Source organism: Bombyx mandarina, chromosome 20, assembly GCF_030267445.1.
Source record: "Bombyx mandarina strain Sakado chromosome 20, ASM3026744v2".
Classification (NCBI taxonomy): Eukaryota; Metazoa; Arthropoda; class Insecta; order Lepidoptera; family Bombycidae; genus Bombyx; species Bombyx mandarina.
Genome location: NC_143226.1, coordinates 4,173,287 through 4,192,134, shown reverse-complemented (window position 1 = coordinate 4,192,134; position 18,848 = coordinate 4,173,287). Strand labels below are relative to the sequence as shown.

Here is an 18,848-nt window from a genome sequence, read left to right as displayed (position 1 = left end):
AAAATGAGCATGCGTTTGTAGTTTGAATTTTAAACAAGATGACTGTTTAATAGAAGCTAAGAAAAAGTTAAAACCACAAATGGTTCCTTCAGTATTCCCTAAGGTAATAAAATGTTAATGTGTTGCCTTTTTTAATATATTATATCTTACTACATAGTATTGCAATATGTTAGAGTTAGCTAAGTAACTGTTCTGTATATTAAACAATTAAGCTCAAGTAATGTATTATATTTCTATATAATACTAGCAGACCTGACAGACTTCATTCTGTTAAAAAGATTTGGAATTTGGCAGTTTTTTGTTCCTCCCAATTTTATAGTTGCAGCAAAAAATGCTACTGGATAAATTCTCCTCATCACCCTGGTGATAGGGCAGTGTGTGGGGTTCAGCTAAATAATATACAATTAAAAGTTAAGAAGTTTATTTAAAAAAAAATACTTCATATTAAAAATTATGTGTCGCCGTCGTCACTATCATTATCTAATAGTGCTACCCCTTGCATTAAATTTATAGTAGCACCTGAGCTGGTGGAAGGAGTCTGCTCCTCATCCTCGACATAACTCTCGTCGCTGGAAGAGTCACTGTCGCCACTGGCGTAAATAATGAAACGCTCAGTGACTAAATCGACTATATGGTCACTTTGGATGTAGTCAGCCTCAATTTTTTTTACCTTCCCGCATAATTGCGACCATTCATCGGCGCCCATCAATTAGACCTTCTCCTTTACTAAGCCCATCACACTGGTTGCATTCCATGTCATGTTCTTGCTGGCTACATATCCTTTGATTGAAGCCCATGCCATTTCTATAGGATTTAGGTCCGGATGGTAGGGTGGTAATCGCAAAATGCTATGGTTATGTTCTGCAAGTATCTGGTCAATACTATATTTCTTGTGTTGTTATTTATACAGTCTAATCAATTTGTGTAGCTGAGGTTTGAGCATACTCTCTTCGTATGGTATGTCCTTTTCCGCCAACCACCTCTGCATATCCGCTTTCTTGGCATTCGAGGTAGGTGCAGGATCGTACTGTTTGTTGTGGTATGATGCGTTATCGATTACTAATACAGCATTTGGCGGCAGGTTAGGTATAAGTTCGCTGCGAAGCCACTTGGTATAATTTTCATTATTCATGTTATCATGAAAGTCGCCAGATTTTGTTCCCGCTTTAAATAAGAGCAGCGCATTAGGAACAAAGCCAACTTCGGATCCAGCGTGCACTATCACAATCCTTTGTCCTTTCGAAATTGGTTTTTTAAGCCCCTTTGATGATCCATCTGACCATGCCTTAGAACCTGTAATAAGAGATATGATTAATATTCGTAAGTGTGTCTCTTTCAACGTCCAAACTATTTCACAGGACACAAATATGCGGGAACAAAGTATGGTAATTGTTACATACCTGAATGAGATGAATCAACATACGACTCATCTGTGTAAATAATAGATTTTCCTTCTTGCCTATATTTAAGAAGTGTTTTAAGGAACTTTTTTTTTTTTTTTAATTGCTTAGATGTGTGGACGAGCTCACAGCCCACCTGGTGTTAAGTGGTTACTGGAGCCCATAGATATCTATAACGTAAATGCGCCACACACCTTGAGATATAGTTCTAAGGTCTCAGTATTGTCACAACGGCTACCCCACCCTTCAAACCGAAACGCATTACTGCTTCACGGCAGAAATAGGCGGGGCGGTGGTACCTACCCGCGCGGACTCACAAGAGGTCCTACCACCAGTAATTACGCAAATTATAATTTTGCGGGTTTGATTTTTATTACACGATGTTATTCCTTCACCGTGGAAGTCAATCGTGAACATTTGTTTAGTACGTATTTCATTAGAAAAATTGGTACCCGCCTGCGGGATTCGAACACCGGTGCATCGCTCGATACGAATGCACCGGACGTCTTATCCTTTAGGCCACGACGAATTCGAACTCAATCCTTAGCAACCTAATGTTAATTTTTTCTATTGTTTTCGGCTTTTTTCCACCGGAAGCCTAAATTATTCAGAATTCTGCGCAGACTGCGTTCAGAGCCAATAAAATTGATGTCTTCTTTTAATTTTTTTCGTAGCTTTTCTACTGTAGGCAGCTCTTTATTTGTAATGTGGTAATTATGCACACAGGTTCTTATCACAGAATGGTCAAAACTATCGATCTCTGTGATCGGCTTTGCTTTGTTCTTTTTTTCCCTGGTGTTCTAAAGACAGTGAGGAATTCGGAATTTCTGCCTTCTTTGACTATACGTCTGACTGTCCTTTTTGACGTTTTGGTAGCTTCTGCAGTCCGTTTTACTGTCTCTTTCTCATTTTGAGCTTCTTTCTCCATGAAACAGTACACATCATAAACCATTTTTCTGGCTTGTCTGCGTAAAATGATGTTTGGTCTTGGCATTGCAAACAAATTTAAAACAATAACACGTAACAAAAACTAAATTTAAAACAAAAATAATAACTTGTAACAAAAACTCAATATATACCTAGTCAGGTCATAAATTCTGTCACATGTTTAATGTAAAATAATTGAAACAAGTTTATTCAGTATGTAACCATTCATATACCAAAATGAACTTAACAAAACATAGATTCTTATGAGACTAAAGTTTATTCAAAATGACCTCCGTGATTTTGAACAGGCCTTCAATCTGCGCGGCCAGTCGTCTATCGCAGCACGAACGAGGTCCATGTCAATATCGGCGGCTGCCTTAATCAAGGATGTCTTGAGTGACTCCAAATTGGGATGAGGCTTTGAGCACGCCTTTTCCTCCAAGTGTTGCCATATCTTGTAATCTAACGGATTCAAATCTGGACTGGAGGAGGGCCAGTCTTCGTGCCGGATGAAGTCGATTTCACGCGCCGCCAGCCAGTCTTGTGTGCTCTTCGCTCTATGAGCTGGCGCCGAATCTTGTTGGAATACCCAGTGCCTGTTATTGAACATGGTATGAGAAACAGGTTCCACAAGGTTCGTCAGGACTGTATTTTGATACACAACTGCATTCGTTTTTACACCTTTCTCACAAAAATGTACCTCTGTTAAGCCCCAATAAGAAACTCCCAACCATACCATGAGCGAGGATGGAAAATGACCTCGTTGGACACGCGGAATACGGTTGCTCGCTTCTTCACTACTGTGTGCGTACACCTTATCATTTTGTTTGTTGTAGCTCTCTTCTACGGTAAAAATTTTTTCATCCGAAAAAAGAATTTCCCGACTTTTTTTCCCGCGTACCGCTTCAACAAAGCGCGGCATCTCTTCAGTCTCAGGTCCATTAGACGAGCATTCAAACGATGTCCTGTTTTTCTTCGATATGCCCGAAGCCCTAAGTCTTCATTTAACACCCTTTTCACCGTGGTTCTGCTTAACCCCATCTGAAGGGCCAACAGTTTCTGCTTACGTTTGGGATTTCTTTGAATTCGCGCCTTCACAGCTTTTATCACTGCTGGAGTCCTAACAGACCGAGGGCGACCACTTCTTGACCTGTCATCTACACTAGAGTCTTCATTGTATCGTTTGATGGTACGATAAACGAATCTTTTGGTTATATTCAAATTTTTCAGTATGTTAAAAATTTTAATTGGCGGGTAACCGCAACGATGCAACGCAATAACTGCAACACGGTCTTCTTTAAGCGTCCACTCCATATTTAAAAATGAGTAAAATTCTAAAAGTATACATTTTTATTTTCATGAACAATTCGAAATTCGAATTCAATAAACTTTTTTGTGGCCAGCATTCTAAAAGAAAAGTTTTTACTGTGTGACAATACTTATGACCTGACTAGTTATTATATAAAATCTGCCTCTTTAGTAGGCGCAAGTGTAAGCAGGAGTGAACGGAACGTAGACACGGTGCGGAAGGCAAGGGTCGACTGGCGTACCAATCGCGCGCTCGGAACGGTGCTACGTCTTTCCCCGCGTCCCGCTTGACAACCAAAGAGACCTAAAAACGACTTCTGCGCATCTAACGACTCTTGCCAAGTTACGTGCCGGGGACTATAGGTAATAATAATAGGTACACAAAATAACTACATTATGATTTATGATAGTAAATATTTATGATTCTTCTTTCCATCACACTTTTCAGGTTTTGGATTGTCGTCATTGAATAATTTTGTTCTATGTGAAGCCAATATTGTGTAATTACTGATTAGTTAAAGTAAATTTGTAAATAAGAATTATTAAACTGCTGGTAAAAAAGCGTGATTTGATTATTTATTTATTTATCGTATGGCATTCGTTTACACTGCGTGGTTATAATTTAAATTTACAGTCTGTGAAATAATCTATAGCTGCTTCTGTTAAATTTTTGAGATCTTCCACTTGGCCTGCGAATCTCGTTAGTGGGCATTCCATGACAATGTGGCGTATAGTTTGCTCTGGGCATCCGCATTCACAGCTTTTGTTTTCCGTCCAGCCCCATCCCTGCCGCAGTTGGTTACAGTGACCAACTCCCGTTCTCAGGTGGTTAAGCATGCACCAGATTGGGCGTTTTTCTTTGAAACCAGGTGGGCGGGAGTGTGGACTCAGCTCGAACAGTTCAGGTGGGATACATCTGGCTGACCATTCTTTAACCCAGGCCTCGTTTGTGTTCCAATTGGAGTGTGGTTGGTGTGTCTGTAATGCCGGTGGGTTTCGTGACTTCAATCTCGTCGGTTTGAAGTTGGCTAGGTCCCTGTTGATAGGCAGCTCGGGTCGTCTAAGCGCCTTTTCTATCTCTGCGTATAGGTGGTGGGTGCGGCGAAGGTGGGGTGGGGCAATGCTGCTCAGAGCCGGAAGCCAGTGCAGAGGGGTTGGTTTTAAGCACCCCGTGATTAGGCGCATAGTGTGGTTTAGTTGCGTATCGACTACAGTAGTGTGGGAGCTGTTCAACAATGCAGGGGTGCAGTATTCTGCCGTCGTATATACCAGGGCCAGGGCGGATGTCCTCAGACAGTTGGCTGAGGCTCCCCACGTTGTCCCTGTCAGCTTTTGTAGGATATTGTTCCTGGTTCTCAGTTTCGCTGCGACGTTGTTTAGGTGGGCACTGTATTTACTGGTGGTAGGACCTGTTGTGAGTCCGCGCGGGTAGGTACCACCGCCCTGCCTATTTCTGCCGTGAAGCAGTAATGCGTTTCGGTTTGAAGGGTGGGGCAGCCGTTGTAACTATACTGAGACCTTACAACTTATATCTCAAGGTAGGTGGCGCATTTACGTTGTAGATGTCTATGGGCTCCAGTAACCACTTAACACCAGGTGGGCTGTGAGCTCGTCCAACCATCTAAGCAATAAAAAAAATAAAAAAAAAAAATGTGAGAGACCGGTCTAGAGTGACACCCAGATATTTGGGACAGGGGTTAAAGGGGAGAGTGGAGCCTCTAAAGGTGACGTTGGGTTTCTTGTTAGCCTGTCGGTTATTTAGGTGGAAACAGCAGACTTCCGTCTTGGAAGCATTTGGACACAAACGCCATCGAATGAAGTAGTTATCAAGCGTGGCCATGTCGTTTTCAGGGTGACATTCCGTTGTCTCTATACTGCGGCCTTGTGCGACTAGAGCTAGATCGTCGGCGTACGCAAATTTCCTGGAGAGCGTCTCTGGCACATCGTGGGTGTACACGTTGAAGAGTGTTGGTGCGAGGACTGAACCCTGCGGGAGGCCGTTGTTCAGGACCCTGGATAAGCTAGACTTGTCTCCCAGATGGACACGGAATGGTCTGTTGGTAAGGGCGTCCTCAATAACATTGTAGATCTTTATACAGGGGATCAGCTTGAGTAGTTTGTACAGCAGTCCCTGGCGCCACACTGTGTCGTAAGCAGCTGTTAGATCCACGAATACAGTTGACGACTTGAGGTTTTCGTTAAAGCCCCTCTCCAAGAGTGTGGTCAGTGCTAACACTTGATCGCTGCAGCTGCGTCCTGGACGGAATCCAGCTTGCTCTTGAGGAATATGTTTTTCTATAGTTGGTGAAATGCGGTTAAGTATGATTCGCTCAAGTAGCTTATTGTTTTATTTTAGATAATACTGCAATGTCACTTTTCACTTTTTCAAAGGCGGTTATTATCTTATTCTTTAGTTCTTCGGCACTTATTGTCTGTGTGTTATAAACTAGCGATTTTATTCGCCCCCACAAAAAAAAGTCGAGAGGCGTCAAATCAGCTGATCTAGGAGGCCACTGAACAGGCCCTCTGCGCCCGATCCAGCGTTCTCCGTACTCGGCATGAAGATGCTGGCGAAAACTCCAGGTGAAATGCGCGGAGGCACCATCGTGTTGGTAAAATACCTCTTGTAAATTAACAAGAGGTACGTCCTCTAATAGAGTAGGTAAAGTTTCTCGTAAAAACAGTAAATATGACTATCCTGTCAGACGTTGTAAAAATACTGGTCCCAGTATGTGTGTACCGATCATAACCGCCCAGACATTGATTGAAAATCGATGTTGGAAGGAGTCTACTCTGCATGCGTGTGGATTTTCATGCATCCATAAATGCGTGTTATGTTGATTGTACATTCCCACACGTGTGAATATACTTTCGTCAGTCCAACTAATGTTTCGCTGCCAATTTTGTAATAACCAGCGGCAGAACTCTAAGCGTGGTAAGTAGTCACTTGGCGTCAGCTCCTGGCATCGCCTGAGGTGGAATGGATGCTCGCCATCACCACTAAGCATGCGCCATATATGCATATGGCTACAGCCGAAGCGTGGTGCTACTTCCCGAGTGCTACTATGCGGATTTTTGTCGAAATAATCGAGAATTTCGTTTTGGAGACGAGTGTGTGTACGCATATTGTCTCCCCTGTCGATAGCCGTGTTTGGACGAAAAGTTCCGTGGTCTCGAAGCCGTTGTGTTGCTGATAACATAGTGCGGCGGTCTACACTAGTACCGTATGTCGTGTTAAATATTCTACACGCTAGTGTCACATTATCATCACACCGCACAGTGGGTCGATTCTATGATTTTAGTGACTTAGGGACCAACTTTGTTTTTTTATAATTTTTTTTATGCAGATAGATAGAGCTCGTTAATCTCAATAATAATTGTTTTGGGTAAAAATTACAAAAACTTTATAGTTTGGTCAGAAAAATGTGTTTTGTGATTTTTTTGTATGGAGCGGGTCACATTAAATTAAATTCCTGCTAAGTACCGCGAGGTCCCGCTTTGAAACTTTATTTTCCTTATACCTTGTCTAGTCTACTATCATTTGATGCTATGAACATGTGCATAAAGTTGCAACTCTGCCAAATAAATGGATCGAAAAAAATTAATAAATACATAGAATAAAAGCCTTTATATTTTTTTTCGTAAGTGCTTTTAAGTTAAATTTGATATGGATTAGTAAGTAAAAGCACGTAATGATACCCATAATTACATAATACCTAACAACAATACATTTAGTAGGTCTCTAATTATGCAATCTCTCTAAATATTATATATTTTGTTTCACCTTTCGATCTTTGGGTCAGAAGACGAAAGAAGATTGTGTAAAATATCCTCATTAGTCGACGTTCTACTTCTCATTCTTGAATAACATCTCTCTGTATATTTCCGAAAATCTTTATTGCGAGCTTCCGCTGCCTCTTCCGAGAGTTTACCTATACGAATGGCACCAAAGTTCTTCATTATTATATATCACTGCCATGTGCCAACAATTTATGGATACTCGAAGGCATATATAATACCAGGGATATACATTAACATACAATTCTGCAGTATATCTAAAAAATTCCGAAAAATTGGAAACGCGCTCTCCAGATGCAAAAGAGTGAAGAATCACGTGAAGCCTCTCTATTAAATCTTTACGTATTCCTGTTATGCGGGCTGTTTCTTCTGCATCCCTGAAAAATCTTCTGGCAGTATTGCCATCATTGGTTGTTCCTACTCCTTGCTTGACAACATCTATAAGTAAACCGCATTCCTTTTTAAACGCTTGCTGTATAGCGCTCTTTCTGATTGATATTTTTTCTTTGTCATCCCCCCTTGCAACCCCATTTCTTGAAGTCCAAACGATAAGACGCAAACAAAAAAGTGTCATATAAAAAATAATCTCACAGGAAACTACATACGATGAAAAAATTGTGAAGTAATAAAATTATATTTACCGATATGAAGTAAGCACTCCATGCATCGTATCCAGGCATGTAAAGATGGCATTCCATACTGGAATATTTCTTCATTATTTTCTCTTTGATAAGCAAGTCACTCCAAAAAACTTTGACGGTTTTGCTTTGCAAATATCACAGACAGCAGAAAATGTTTCTGAAAAATATGAGGTTATTTTGCCGTCTATCATCATCATGTGCAATTGATGCTTAACTTCAACTTGTTTGATTTTTGATGGCTGAAGTCTTTCTATTTCTTCTGTTATGCTAGCTTTTATAATTGTCACTGTTGACTGCGTTTCTTTTGTAAATTTAAACATTATTGGACGGCAATAAAAAGTTGATGAGGTCGTTTTCCCAAACAATTGTTCCATCAAATTTCTGAAGCCTTATAGGAACTAGACTGACCATGAAAATAGATGAATCATCAAACTCTGTTTCAGTTTTTTGTTTATAATTACTTTGACCTGGGGCTCTATCAAAGCCTATTTGCTTATAAGCAGTAGCTCTCTTGCAGAGTCCAAATCCGAAGTAATCACATCTAAAAGCCTATATAGCGCCAAGTTTAGTAATGCTTGCATTTTAATAGCAGCTCCTTCTTCTGTAATAATTACCTCGTCTTTCCCTGGATAACATTTGGTCTTTTCTTGCTTAATTTTATATTAAGAAGGGTATAAATCAGACCCATTTTCACTTGCTGCTTCTCTTAGGTTTATATACTGCCACTTAATTTAAGTGAAACTAATATTGCCTTATCAGGAGAATATGTACTACTTTTCACTTTACTTGTAATTAAATACTCATTAACTTTTTCTAGATCTTCGGGGTGATTTGACAAGTGGTTCATTATTTCTCCTACATCTTCATTTCTAGTGTTTCTCAAACTAGTAATTGTAGTAGCTTTCATTTCATCCGGGGATAACGAAAGCGATTGGTAAATTTGTTCAATGCGTCTTCGTTTTTGCCTGGATCCCAATTCTTCAAAAGGTTTTCGAGGTGCAAAAATAGATGTCGAGGCTTCTGTAGTACATTTGAGGGTGGTACATTTTCAACATCTTCAGTATTAGAAATCTCGAGCCTTTCATGTGCAGTGTTGATAGCTTCAGGTATCATTCCTTCGGGCTAGTTTATTGCACATTCTAACCAATCACATTTTTTTCTTATAAACTGTGCTAACATGCGACTACTTCGTTTCCATATTGCACTTATATTTGAACAAAATTGCGTACTGAATTTTTGGAGCTCAACATTTTTCTCTTCGGTCACGTTTATTTGATTTTGTAGGAATTGAAAGAGTTTTTTATTATCAGACAGCGACTGTAGTTGCTCTCTTAAAATCATAAATAATCCTAAATTGTTAACAAAATTATCAATTATTACGGAAACAGCAAGATCACAACGACAATCACGAGATGTTAGTAGTAGTACGAATAAACGAACACTAGTTAGTATATAATAAACATGGTCACTTTATACTTTCAGAGACAAACAAATGTTTACTATATTTTCTACTACCCAGTAATGGCTACTTAACTAATTATCCTCATTAAATAATGTTAACTATCTTAATAATTAGAGAGATTGCTTAATTAGAGACCTACTAAATGTATTGTTGTTAGGTATTATGTAATTATGGGTATCACTACGTGCTTTTACTTACTAATCCATATCAAATTTAACTTAAAAGCACTTACGAAAAAAAATATAAAGGTTTTTATTCTATGTATTTATTAATTTTTTTCGATCCATTTATTTGGCAGAGTTGCAACTTTATGCACATGTTCATAGCATCAAATGATAGTAGACTAGACAAGGTATAAGGAAAATAAAGTTTCAAAGCGGGACCTCGCGGTACTTAGCAGGAATTTAATTTAATGTGACCCGCTCCATACAAAAAAATCACAAAACACATTTTTCTGACCAAACTATAAAGTTTTTGTAATTTTTGCCCAAAACAATTATTATTGAGATTAACGAGCTCTATCTATCTACATAAAAAAATTTATAAAAAAACAAAGTTGGTCCCTAAGTCACTAAAATCACAGTATCGACCCACTGTGCACCGTGCCAAAGTTCTCACCATTTCTGTGTATTGAACGTTAGTATACCGAAAAGACATAGCGAAATACGGGAGATATTTTATTTGTACTATCACTTGACCTCTTATCGATAAGGTGGACGCGGCGTGACTGATTTGTCAAAAATATTTTGATGACTTCGTTGTTTAGATTTTTCTTTGATCACCGCCGACGCAACCGCGTTGCCGCGAACATCGGGAATAGCCTGCCGTCTCACTCTATTGTAAGAATATTAAGCCGACGAAAGAAAGGGATAGTAATTATTTTTGTATTACGTGGCTTTCTTTTATGTATTGTATGTAGTGTTGCTGTGTGCCGGCGGTCGCTGTTGGTATTGTGTGCGTAGGTATTTTATTTTGTAATAGACTATTAGCCTTGAAATAAGTATCAGATTTTTTAAATTAAATAATATTTTGTTTACTAATTAGATATTTCATTTTAAAAAGTCTTAATACCCTGACTTACGTTCCATTTTCGTTTCTATGAACTGTTTAGCTAGCTGTGTAGGGTGAAAAGAAAGTTAAACAAATATGAACTTTATTTCTTTCGAAGGAGAGTCTTCTTTCATGCATAGAAATTATAGAAATTAGAATAAAAGGGGCTTCCCCGAAACTGGGTAATGTTGCTGATATTCAATAGTACCTATATTATTCTGTCAAAGGAGTTTTATTTTGCGGCTCTGGATATTTGTCTTTTGTGACAAAGGATTTCTTACATTGTTGCCAGAACTATTTACATAAAATAATGTTACAATGGATTAAATATTTAAAAAAACCTACGTTTCCAGTACGATTTCGATGCTCGACCGTACTCGCGTAATGTTTGCAAAAAGTCGTACAAATACGATTTAAACCGCACAGACGGCAGTGTTTTATCAGATCTGATTACAATTTTGTGATTATCAGATGGCATCAGATCCAGTGCAGTGTGAAACGATATAAGCAATTGATTGTGTTCATGAAATAATGTTTGTAATTGTTCTACAATAGACCTCTTTACTGAATTGCTATTTAAACAACGCAGATCAATTTCTTGTATTGCAGGTATTTGTAGTTGCTACCTGACACTGGTAACAGTGAACCTGCTCTGTGATATATTTGGCCTTGTATCAGTAAATATAAAAAAAATATATGTTTATACCAAACGCTATAAAATAAAATAAAACCAATCATCACCAAATAATATGATGACAGTAATATATTTCTTGGGATTAGAGATTTGATGATTAGTGACACATCTTAACTTAGGTGACAGAAAATATTGTTCGCTAAAATAATTATGACTGGTATAATACATACCTTGAAAGTTGGCATGAAATTTTGCCCAACTGCATTTGTTGCCCCGAGAAGTCATTTGAAAGCAATTGTTATATTGTTGGATATTTGTCAAAAAGTGTATGGAATCTGTTCCTATTCCAGGACACTACAAGGAGCGTCAGGTGGAGTGCCGGTGATTAAGTCCGCAGGCAGCCTCAATTCTCTCCGAAAGTTTGCGAAAGCCGTCGTCACAGTCGTACTTTCGTGACTGCACTGCAGTGCGGTATTTCTAAGGGCTACTCCAAACCGACAGAACACTTCAGGCACTAATTTATCGGCGTTCGTCGAGGCTTCATGATCAGGAATGGTGAAGACTTCGGGCCACTTTCTGAAGTAATCCATCACCACCATGCAGTACTTGTTTCCACTATCGCTATCTAGAACCGGTCGGGCAAAGTCGAGTGCGAGTTCTTCCCACGGATCTCCAACGTTGTACAATTTCAGTGCACCTTTAAATTTTAAATTATTTATTGATTTCATTTTCCTGACAGTAATTATGGTCGAAAGGAACGATATGTTTATATCACTGTCACTTGCACAAACGTCGTCATCTGACGTATTCGAATCTGTCCTTTAAAGTAGAGACATGACATATTGTTTTATACGTACAATTGCTTATATAAATAGCATCAATTTTGAAGGCACACAAATTATGGTCGAAAGGAACGATATGTTTATATCACTGTCACTTGCACAAACGTCGTCATCTGACGTATTCGAATCTGTCCTTTAAAGTAGAGACACGACATATTATTTTATACGTACAATTGCTTATATAAATAGCATCAATTTTGAAGGCACACAAATTATGGTCGAAAGGAACGATATGTTTATATCACTGTCACTTGCGCAAACGTCGTCATCTGACGTATTCGAATCTGTCCTTTAAAGTAGAGACACGACATATTGTTCTATACGTACAATTGCTTATATAAATAGCATCAATTTTGAAGGCACACAAATTATGGTCGAAAGGAACGATATGTTTATATCACTGTCACTTGCGCAAACGTCGCCATCTGACGTATTCGAATCTGTCCTTTAAAGTAGAGACACGACATATTGTTCTATACGTACAATTGCTTATATAAATAGCATCAATTTTGAAGGCACACACATAAACATATATCTATTTCGTTTTTACTCAGCACTGTAACTCGCAGGAAAACAATATTACAGTATTTCAGTGCGTACATAAAATTAAACATGAATATACGTAAATACCTAATGAGGCCGAAAATCCGCCATGTTTAGCGCACCAAATGTCATTGTCAGTCAGTTCAGCCGTCTGTCTTGGGTTGTACATTATTTATTGACTTTGTATCGATTTAATAGGATTGCTTATATAAAATTTCGCTACCTCGCTTAAAACGTACAAAAATAATAATTAAAACATATTTTATAGGATCCCAAGAAAGTCAGTGCCCCAAAACTATTATCTATATATATTTATATTCATTATGGAGCACTCATCCGAAAACTCGGACACTATTTTTCGGTTGGAATCTATTGATCATGACACTAATCATAAATACCTCTTAATAAAATGTGTCATCAAAACATATTTAGACATTCTGTTTAGATATTTCGGGAAAAAGGTTACCGACAAAATCTCTTTTCAGAACTATTTCAATAAATTGTTTTTTTCCGTAGCGAGTAAAAAACTGTTGTAAATTCGTTAAATGACATCGGGCACCTTTGTATGGGACACTTACCTACAGCGAACAAAAATGAAATTAGGTCTGGTGGATAGGCAATTGAATCTAGTTTACAATGGTATAGGTCCCATATCTGTGAGCCGTGGGAATAAGGAGAAACTGGACATAAAAAAAATATATTTTTTTTTACTTTTTTGTGCAATAATTCAAGAGGAAAAAAGGAATAAAAAAAACATGTTTTTCTCTTTACTTTTATTCTGCCGCATCCAAATCTACAAGAGTTTCGTCTAAAAACGCCGCAGGTGCGTGAAATTCTTCTTGATATATAGCCCAAGATAAAAAGTATACCACACTGGCGATGTGCGCGCAACTCCCTACAGTGCGGCGGCCGTGTATACAGGAACAGTAATACCCTTCGAGGCTTTGTCTTCCTTGCAATGCCGGATTTATTAGTATATATGTATAATAGCGTTTTGCTCTTATGTGACGAGACTGTATTCTGCCTCGTATTAATATTTTATTTTCTACCAACTCTCTGCGATGGTATAATTCCATTATATACACTCCGTTTGGCCGCATGTGTTCATGGCAATAAGATTTGGCCAATTTCAAATGGTATATTCCCAAGGTAAATAAAAATAGCTCGTCGTAAGTTAATTGTGGAAAATCTCTTAATTCGGGATTGTTTGCCTCTATCGGCGTGAATGCAACTCTTTGCCTGTTTAAGTTGTTTCGAATCACGTAATCAGCCAATTCATTTTCTCTATTTATATTCTCATTTATTATATTTATAAACTCTGCGGCATGAGCGTTATCTCTATATGGCTGATAAGTGGCATTGATAAGTGCTGCAGTTATTTTAAAATCAGTCATCATATTTGTAAGCGCTACATTAAAATAAACATGGCGGAATATTTTGAAGTATTTTTTAAAGCGACCATTAATAGTCTCTACCACCCAACGACACATAGTGATTAGACGTGATTTATTTGCATCTACTGTGCTCAACTGCTCTCCTCTCGTCCTTGTTGGCGGCATATGTGCATCATATCCATGCTCTTCGATGGCAGGGATAGAGTCTCTAAAGCCGCGGTCCAATATGAAAATATCGTTGGCGTTCAGAAACCAATACCGAACTTCCTCCTCCATCATGTGACGCATTATTTCGGCATCCGTAGTAATAGCTGGATACGGGCCTAATACGTCTACAATATAGCCGTCTGTGCATACAATTAAAAAGGGTTTTATTAAGTTGCGGAATTTGTGCAGGCTATACGTTCTTCTCTGAAAAAGGAAGTTGGAGCTTTTTTGCACGTATATGTATGTTCCATCACACACAAGAATGGCCGCAGGTTCATTCTGGTTACCTCCAAAAATATGACTCGGGATGGTTAAGTTGCGAGCTACTACATCTTCTCTCGTCATGTGATCCAAACCCAGATGGCGGGGAACAAACTCTTCAGATAAACATTCTCGAGCTATTTTTAGTTTTCGTTCCAATGTTCTTCTCGACATATTAAACATAGAAGCTATACGCTCGTCTGGTTCACCTGTTCTTATTTTAACTAAATACAGTCCCAAAACAGTAGCAGAACTGTTGGTTCTATCACGTAGAGAAGATGTTTGATTCAAAATATTATTGAATTGAATTTTATCCATACCCGTATAAAAATGTAGTTCATTGTCATCTATCTCCTCAACATTTTCGAAGTCCAACTGAGTTCCTCGTTCCAATCTCCATTCATACAGCTCGATAATATCGAGAACATGAGCACTATTAAAGTTTTCATGAAGAGGTATTTGCTCATTAAGTAGATCTTCCCATTCATTGTTTATCATATGGGGTTGGCAAACTCGAGCAAGTTTTGGTATGAATAGCTTATTAATACGAAAAAAATGTAACCTGACATATTTTGGCACAGCATTTGCTGGTACGTTTCTGCAGTTTTGAAAAACACAGCGTCGAGCAGTATTAGATACACGCAAATATCCAGGAATAGTCATAAGACCTATGTCTTGTTGTTGTTGAACGTCAACTACTATTTCTTGGACTTCCTCTTCTTGTACTTGCTGGGGTAATGGTTCTTGAACTTGCTGAGGTAATGGATCGTCTACTGGCCGGACTTGCACTGCGCGATAAAATCTCAGCCAGCAAGGGTTGCATATTGATAGTGTTCCATCAAAAGCAATCTGTAACAAGTTTATTTTACGGTTATTAATTGATAATCATAATAATAAAGGTCACAACGAAATACACTATGACCAAGGAATGAACAGTTTCAATGGTTGAAAAGGACTGGTATGACGTCACAGCTGGCTGACGTGGCTGTGAGTACTTATTCATACAATGTAGTGTAGTAATATTTTAGGGGGCATTCTAACCGTCATAAACAACTTTTTCTATGGAACCAATATGGAAATCCCGAAAGAAAAAATAGCTGCCTAGCTTTTGTTACAGGATGTATATAACAGGAATGTTTAATATATATAATAAATATTGAGAAACTTACCTCCCGTGGCATTATTTCTTGTAATAATAGTACTGCATAGTCATGATATCTTTCTAAAAACATTTGTGTAAGACGATGTCTTCTACGACGTAGAACAGATCGCTCACACGACACACAACTATTTCGTCGTTCCATTTCACAGCCAAATCCAACACGAAGGCAAACAAAATCCAGTAAACAAGCAGTAGGTAATTAGTAGACTCAGAACACAATGGGAACACAGTAAAACACAGATCGCTACGACGGATGACGAAGGACTGCGTTGTAGTAAGATAAGCTAGCTACCTGCGCGAGCGCAACCAAACCTGTTTTACGACAATGGGCGAGAAAGAGAACGCAACATGCACACCCACTTATCGGATATCAGTCAGGTTGACTTTACGAAAATACCACGGAGTGATATTTTAACTTACTGAGCGGTCATATTTAGTAATTAGGACAAATAGTCAACTTAAAATATGAATTTCATTTTACTTTTATTTCCATTTTCCCATTGTTATGAATTAAAATAACCACATAATATTAAATATGATTGGAAGCACTATGATTTAAAAGTGTTTTGGTTTATGTTCGCGACTTTAAAAAAAGCGGGTAAAAAACGCCCAATGATCTTTGTAACAATTAAGTGATTTTAGAGAGGGAGTCACAAGGAATGACGTTTGTAATTAATAAACCTTCAGAACATGGTTTTTGAAGTTATACTTCTTTAGGCGCGTTATGAAAAATTGATGAGAGTGAAATTTTACGAACCATATGATATAACAAGAATCCTGGACAATGACCGTTATTTAGTAAAAAAGGTGGTTGGTTCAGGGCGTTCAAGAAAAGTAGCTCATCATCAACTCCGTCAGGCACCGCAACCTGGAGACCAGATAACCGTGTCGGCGGAAGAAGACGACTCTCCAGCATCAGCCGATGAACCTGTGCCATCCACTTCACGAATCAGCATATTCGAGCAACAAAACCAACAATCAACTGAATTATTAATACGAAGAGTAAAGTTTTTCATTTTAATCTCGATAACTAAAATTACACCCACTACATAAGTACCACAGTGTACGCCCACTACATAAGTACCACAGTGCACGCCACAATATAACCCTACACAAAAAGTTCCTTTCAAAGTAACATAAAAAGGTACACAGATACCAATCTCAGAAACAGACATTCCATTGTTTCAGATGGACTCCAAGAACTCTCTGGTGATTCACCATACATGGGCGGCTGGTGCAGAGCGCGCACCGCCTGTCAGTATGGCCGTGTCGGCGCAAATATGACTATTTACCTACTTATTATAAAAATAATAATGATTGAATGTGATAATCGGATCATCTGATCATCAACTAATTACTCTGTGATAAGAAATTGATGTTAAACAGTTCCTTTTATTGTAATTTCAATACTTTAAAAACGTATAAATACGCTCATGTGTTTAAAACACGTGTAAACACGCTAACGTGTTTAAAACACGTGTAAACACGCTAACGTGTTTAAAACACGTGTGAACACGCTCACGTGTTTAAAAAACGTGTAAACACGCTCACGTGTACGAAGCCCTATAAATACGGCCGTGCTGTCTAGCGCTCACTGAGTTTCTCGCCGGATCTTCTCAGTAGGTCGCGTTTCCGATCCGGTGGTAAATTCTGCGAAGCACTGCTCTTGCTAGGGTCAGTGTTAGCAACTCTCCGGTTTGAGCCCCGTGAGCTCACCTACAAACGAGCTGAAATAGCCTCTCAAGGGTACCAGCATAGGTAGGGGAAAAAAAAAGCGCTCATTCATTCGTGTCCGAGCCGTAGTACAGTACGGATCTCTCTGGAACGTTGTTATGCTTCTCGTGAAATATACGTAGCTCACCAAGTTCTTATGAAGTTTTGTTTCGAAAGCTCAAACATGAGTCATCGTCAAGAACTTAATAACTGTGACGTCGGCAATGCTGACGTCACACTTTTAAAAAACATTACGGAGATTTCTCCATTGTTGTTTCTCCTCCGTCATATATTTTGATCTGAATGTTAGATCGATGTGGTGTTAGTTCGATGCGCTACGATGATTAAAGTAGTGCGTACTTGTTTTAGCAGATGGCGTTGCCATGATCAGAGTATTTTTGGAAGACTTTGAAAGACGCGGTTTTCTTATTATAAAAGAGGTTATATTTTCACTACAATGTATTTATTAGCACTATTGTTCGTTCTTAATTACTCCTTAGCACCAAATAATGATCAAAGACCGTCCAAAATGTCATGCACTTGGTAATAAACACGAAAAGATTCATAAATCGCTAGTGATTTTTTGTCGTTTAACTTTCTTCGGATTCAAATTGTATATTTATTATGAATGGTTTGATTATTGGTTATTAATTTTTTCTAGCAACGTTAAACTTTCTTCGTCACCTGCCTGCGCCACCGGAGCCCAATTTTGTGGTTTTTGAACAACATTAACAACATTGACTGGATTCCTACTTAGATAGTCTACGTGTTGTGACATGAGACAGCCTTTACGGTATTCTAACGTGAAATCGAGATCTTGCATATATATTTACCATCTAGACACTCTGGGTTGGAGATCCCTTTTACGCTGGATCATTTTTAAAGCATTACAATCCGTGATAATTTTCAAAGGTTTACCAACTAAATATTGTCTAATATGTGGTAATGACTTTACTACCGCGAAGGTCTCTAGCTCATAGCGGTGGTACTTTGATTCCGCACCTGTAAACTTGCTTAAATAAGCGACTACGCGTCTACGTCCATCATTATGTACCTGCATGACGACCTGTTCCTCCATAACCTATCGAACTCGCATCAGTGCGCAATTCATTTCACGGCTCCGGATCGAATATTGCCAGAACTGGTTCGTTAGTTAAATGAGAAATTATTTCTGGGCGCGCTTTTTCATGTTCATTACTCCAATAAAATTTACACTCTTTTTGGTTAAAGCGGCAATGTGTGCAGTTTTAGTCGCATAGTAAGGAATGTTTGAAATCTTCGAAAATATCCTGCTAAGGCAAGAAATTGTCGAACCTGTTTCGATTCGGTCGTGGAGACTTAACTTTCTTCAAGTTAATAGAAAAACCCGCTTCTGTTAGTTTTTTTATGACAGATTCTAATAGGGCGAGATTCTCTTCCAGTCCGTCTGTCGTTAACAAAACATCATCAATATAAACTTAACGGCCGTCTGGTGTAGTGGTAAGTGACATGGTCACTACACAAGGG

The 18,848-nt window shown here is 38.6% G+C and overlaps 1 protein-coding gene and 1 pseudogene across 1 annotated transcript; both read right to left on the bottom strand.

Annotated features, from left to right (window-relative positions):
- Positions 1–451: 451 nt before the first annotated feature.
- LOC149500671 (uncharacterized) lies at positions 452–12,737 on the bottom strand (annotated as a pseudogene).
- A 626-nt stretch (positions 12,738–13,363) lies between these two features.
- Positions 13,364–15,771, bottom strand: LOC149500670 (uncharacterized). Its single transcript, XM_089735920.1, has 2 exons — positions 15,637–15,771; positions 13,364–15,316 (listed from the first exon to the last, which is right to left on the bottom strand). Exons 1-2 carry the CDS (start codon positions 15,769–15,771, stop codon positions 13,379–13,381), a joined length of 2,073 nt encoding a protein of 690 aa, XP_089592046.1. The 3' UTR covers positions 13,364–13,378.
- Positions 15,772–18,848: the final 3,077 nt, after the last annotated feature.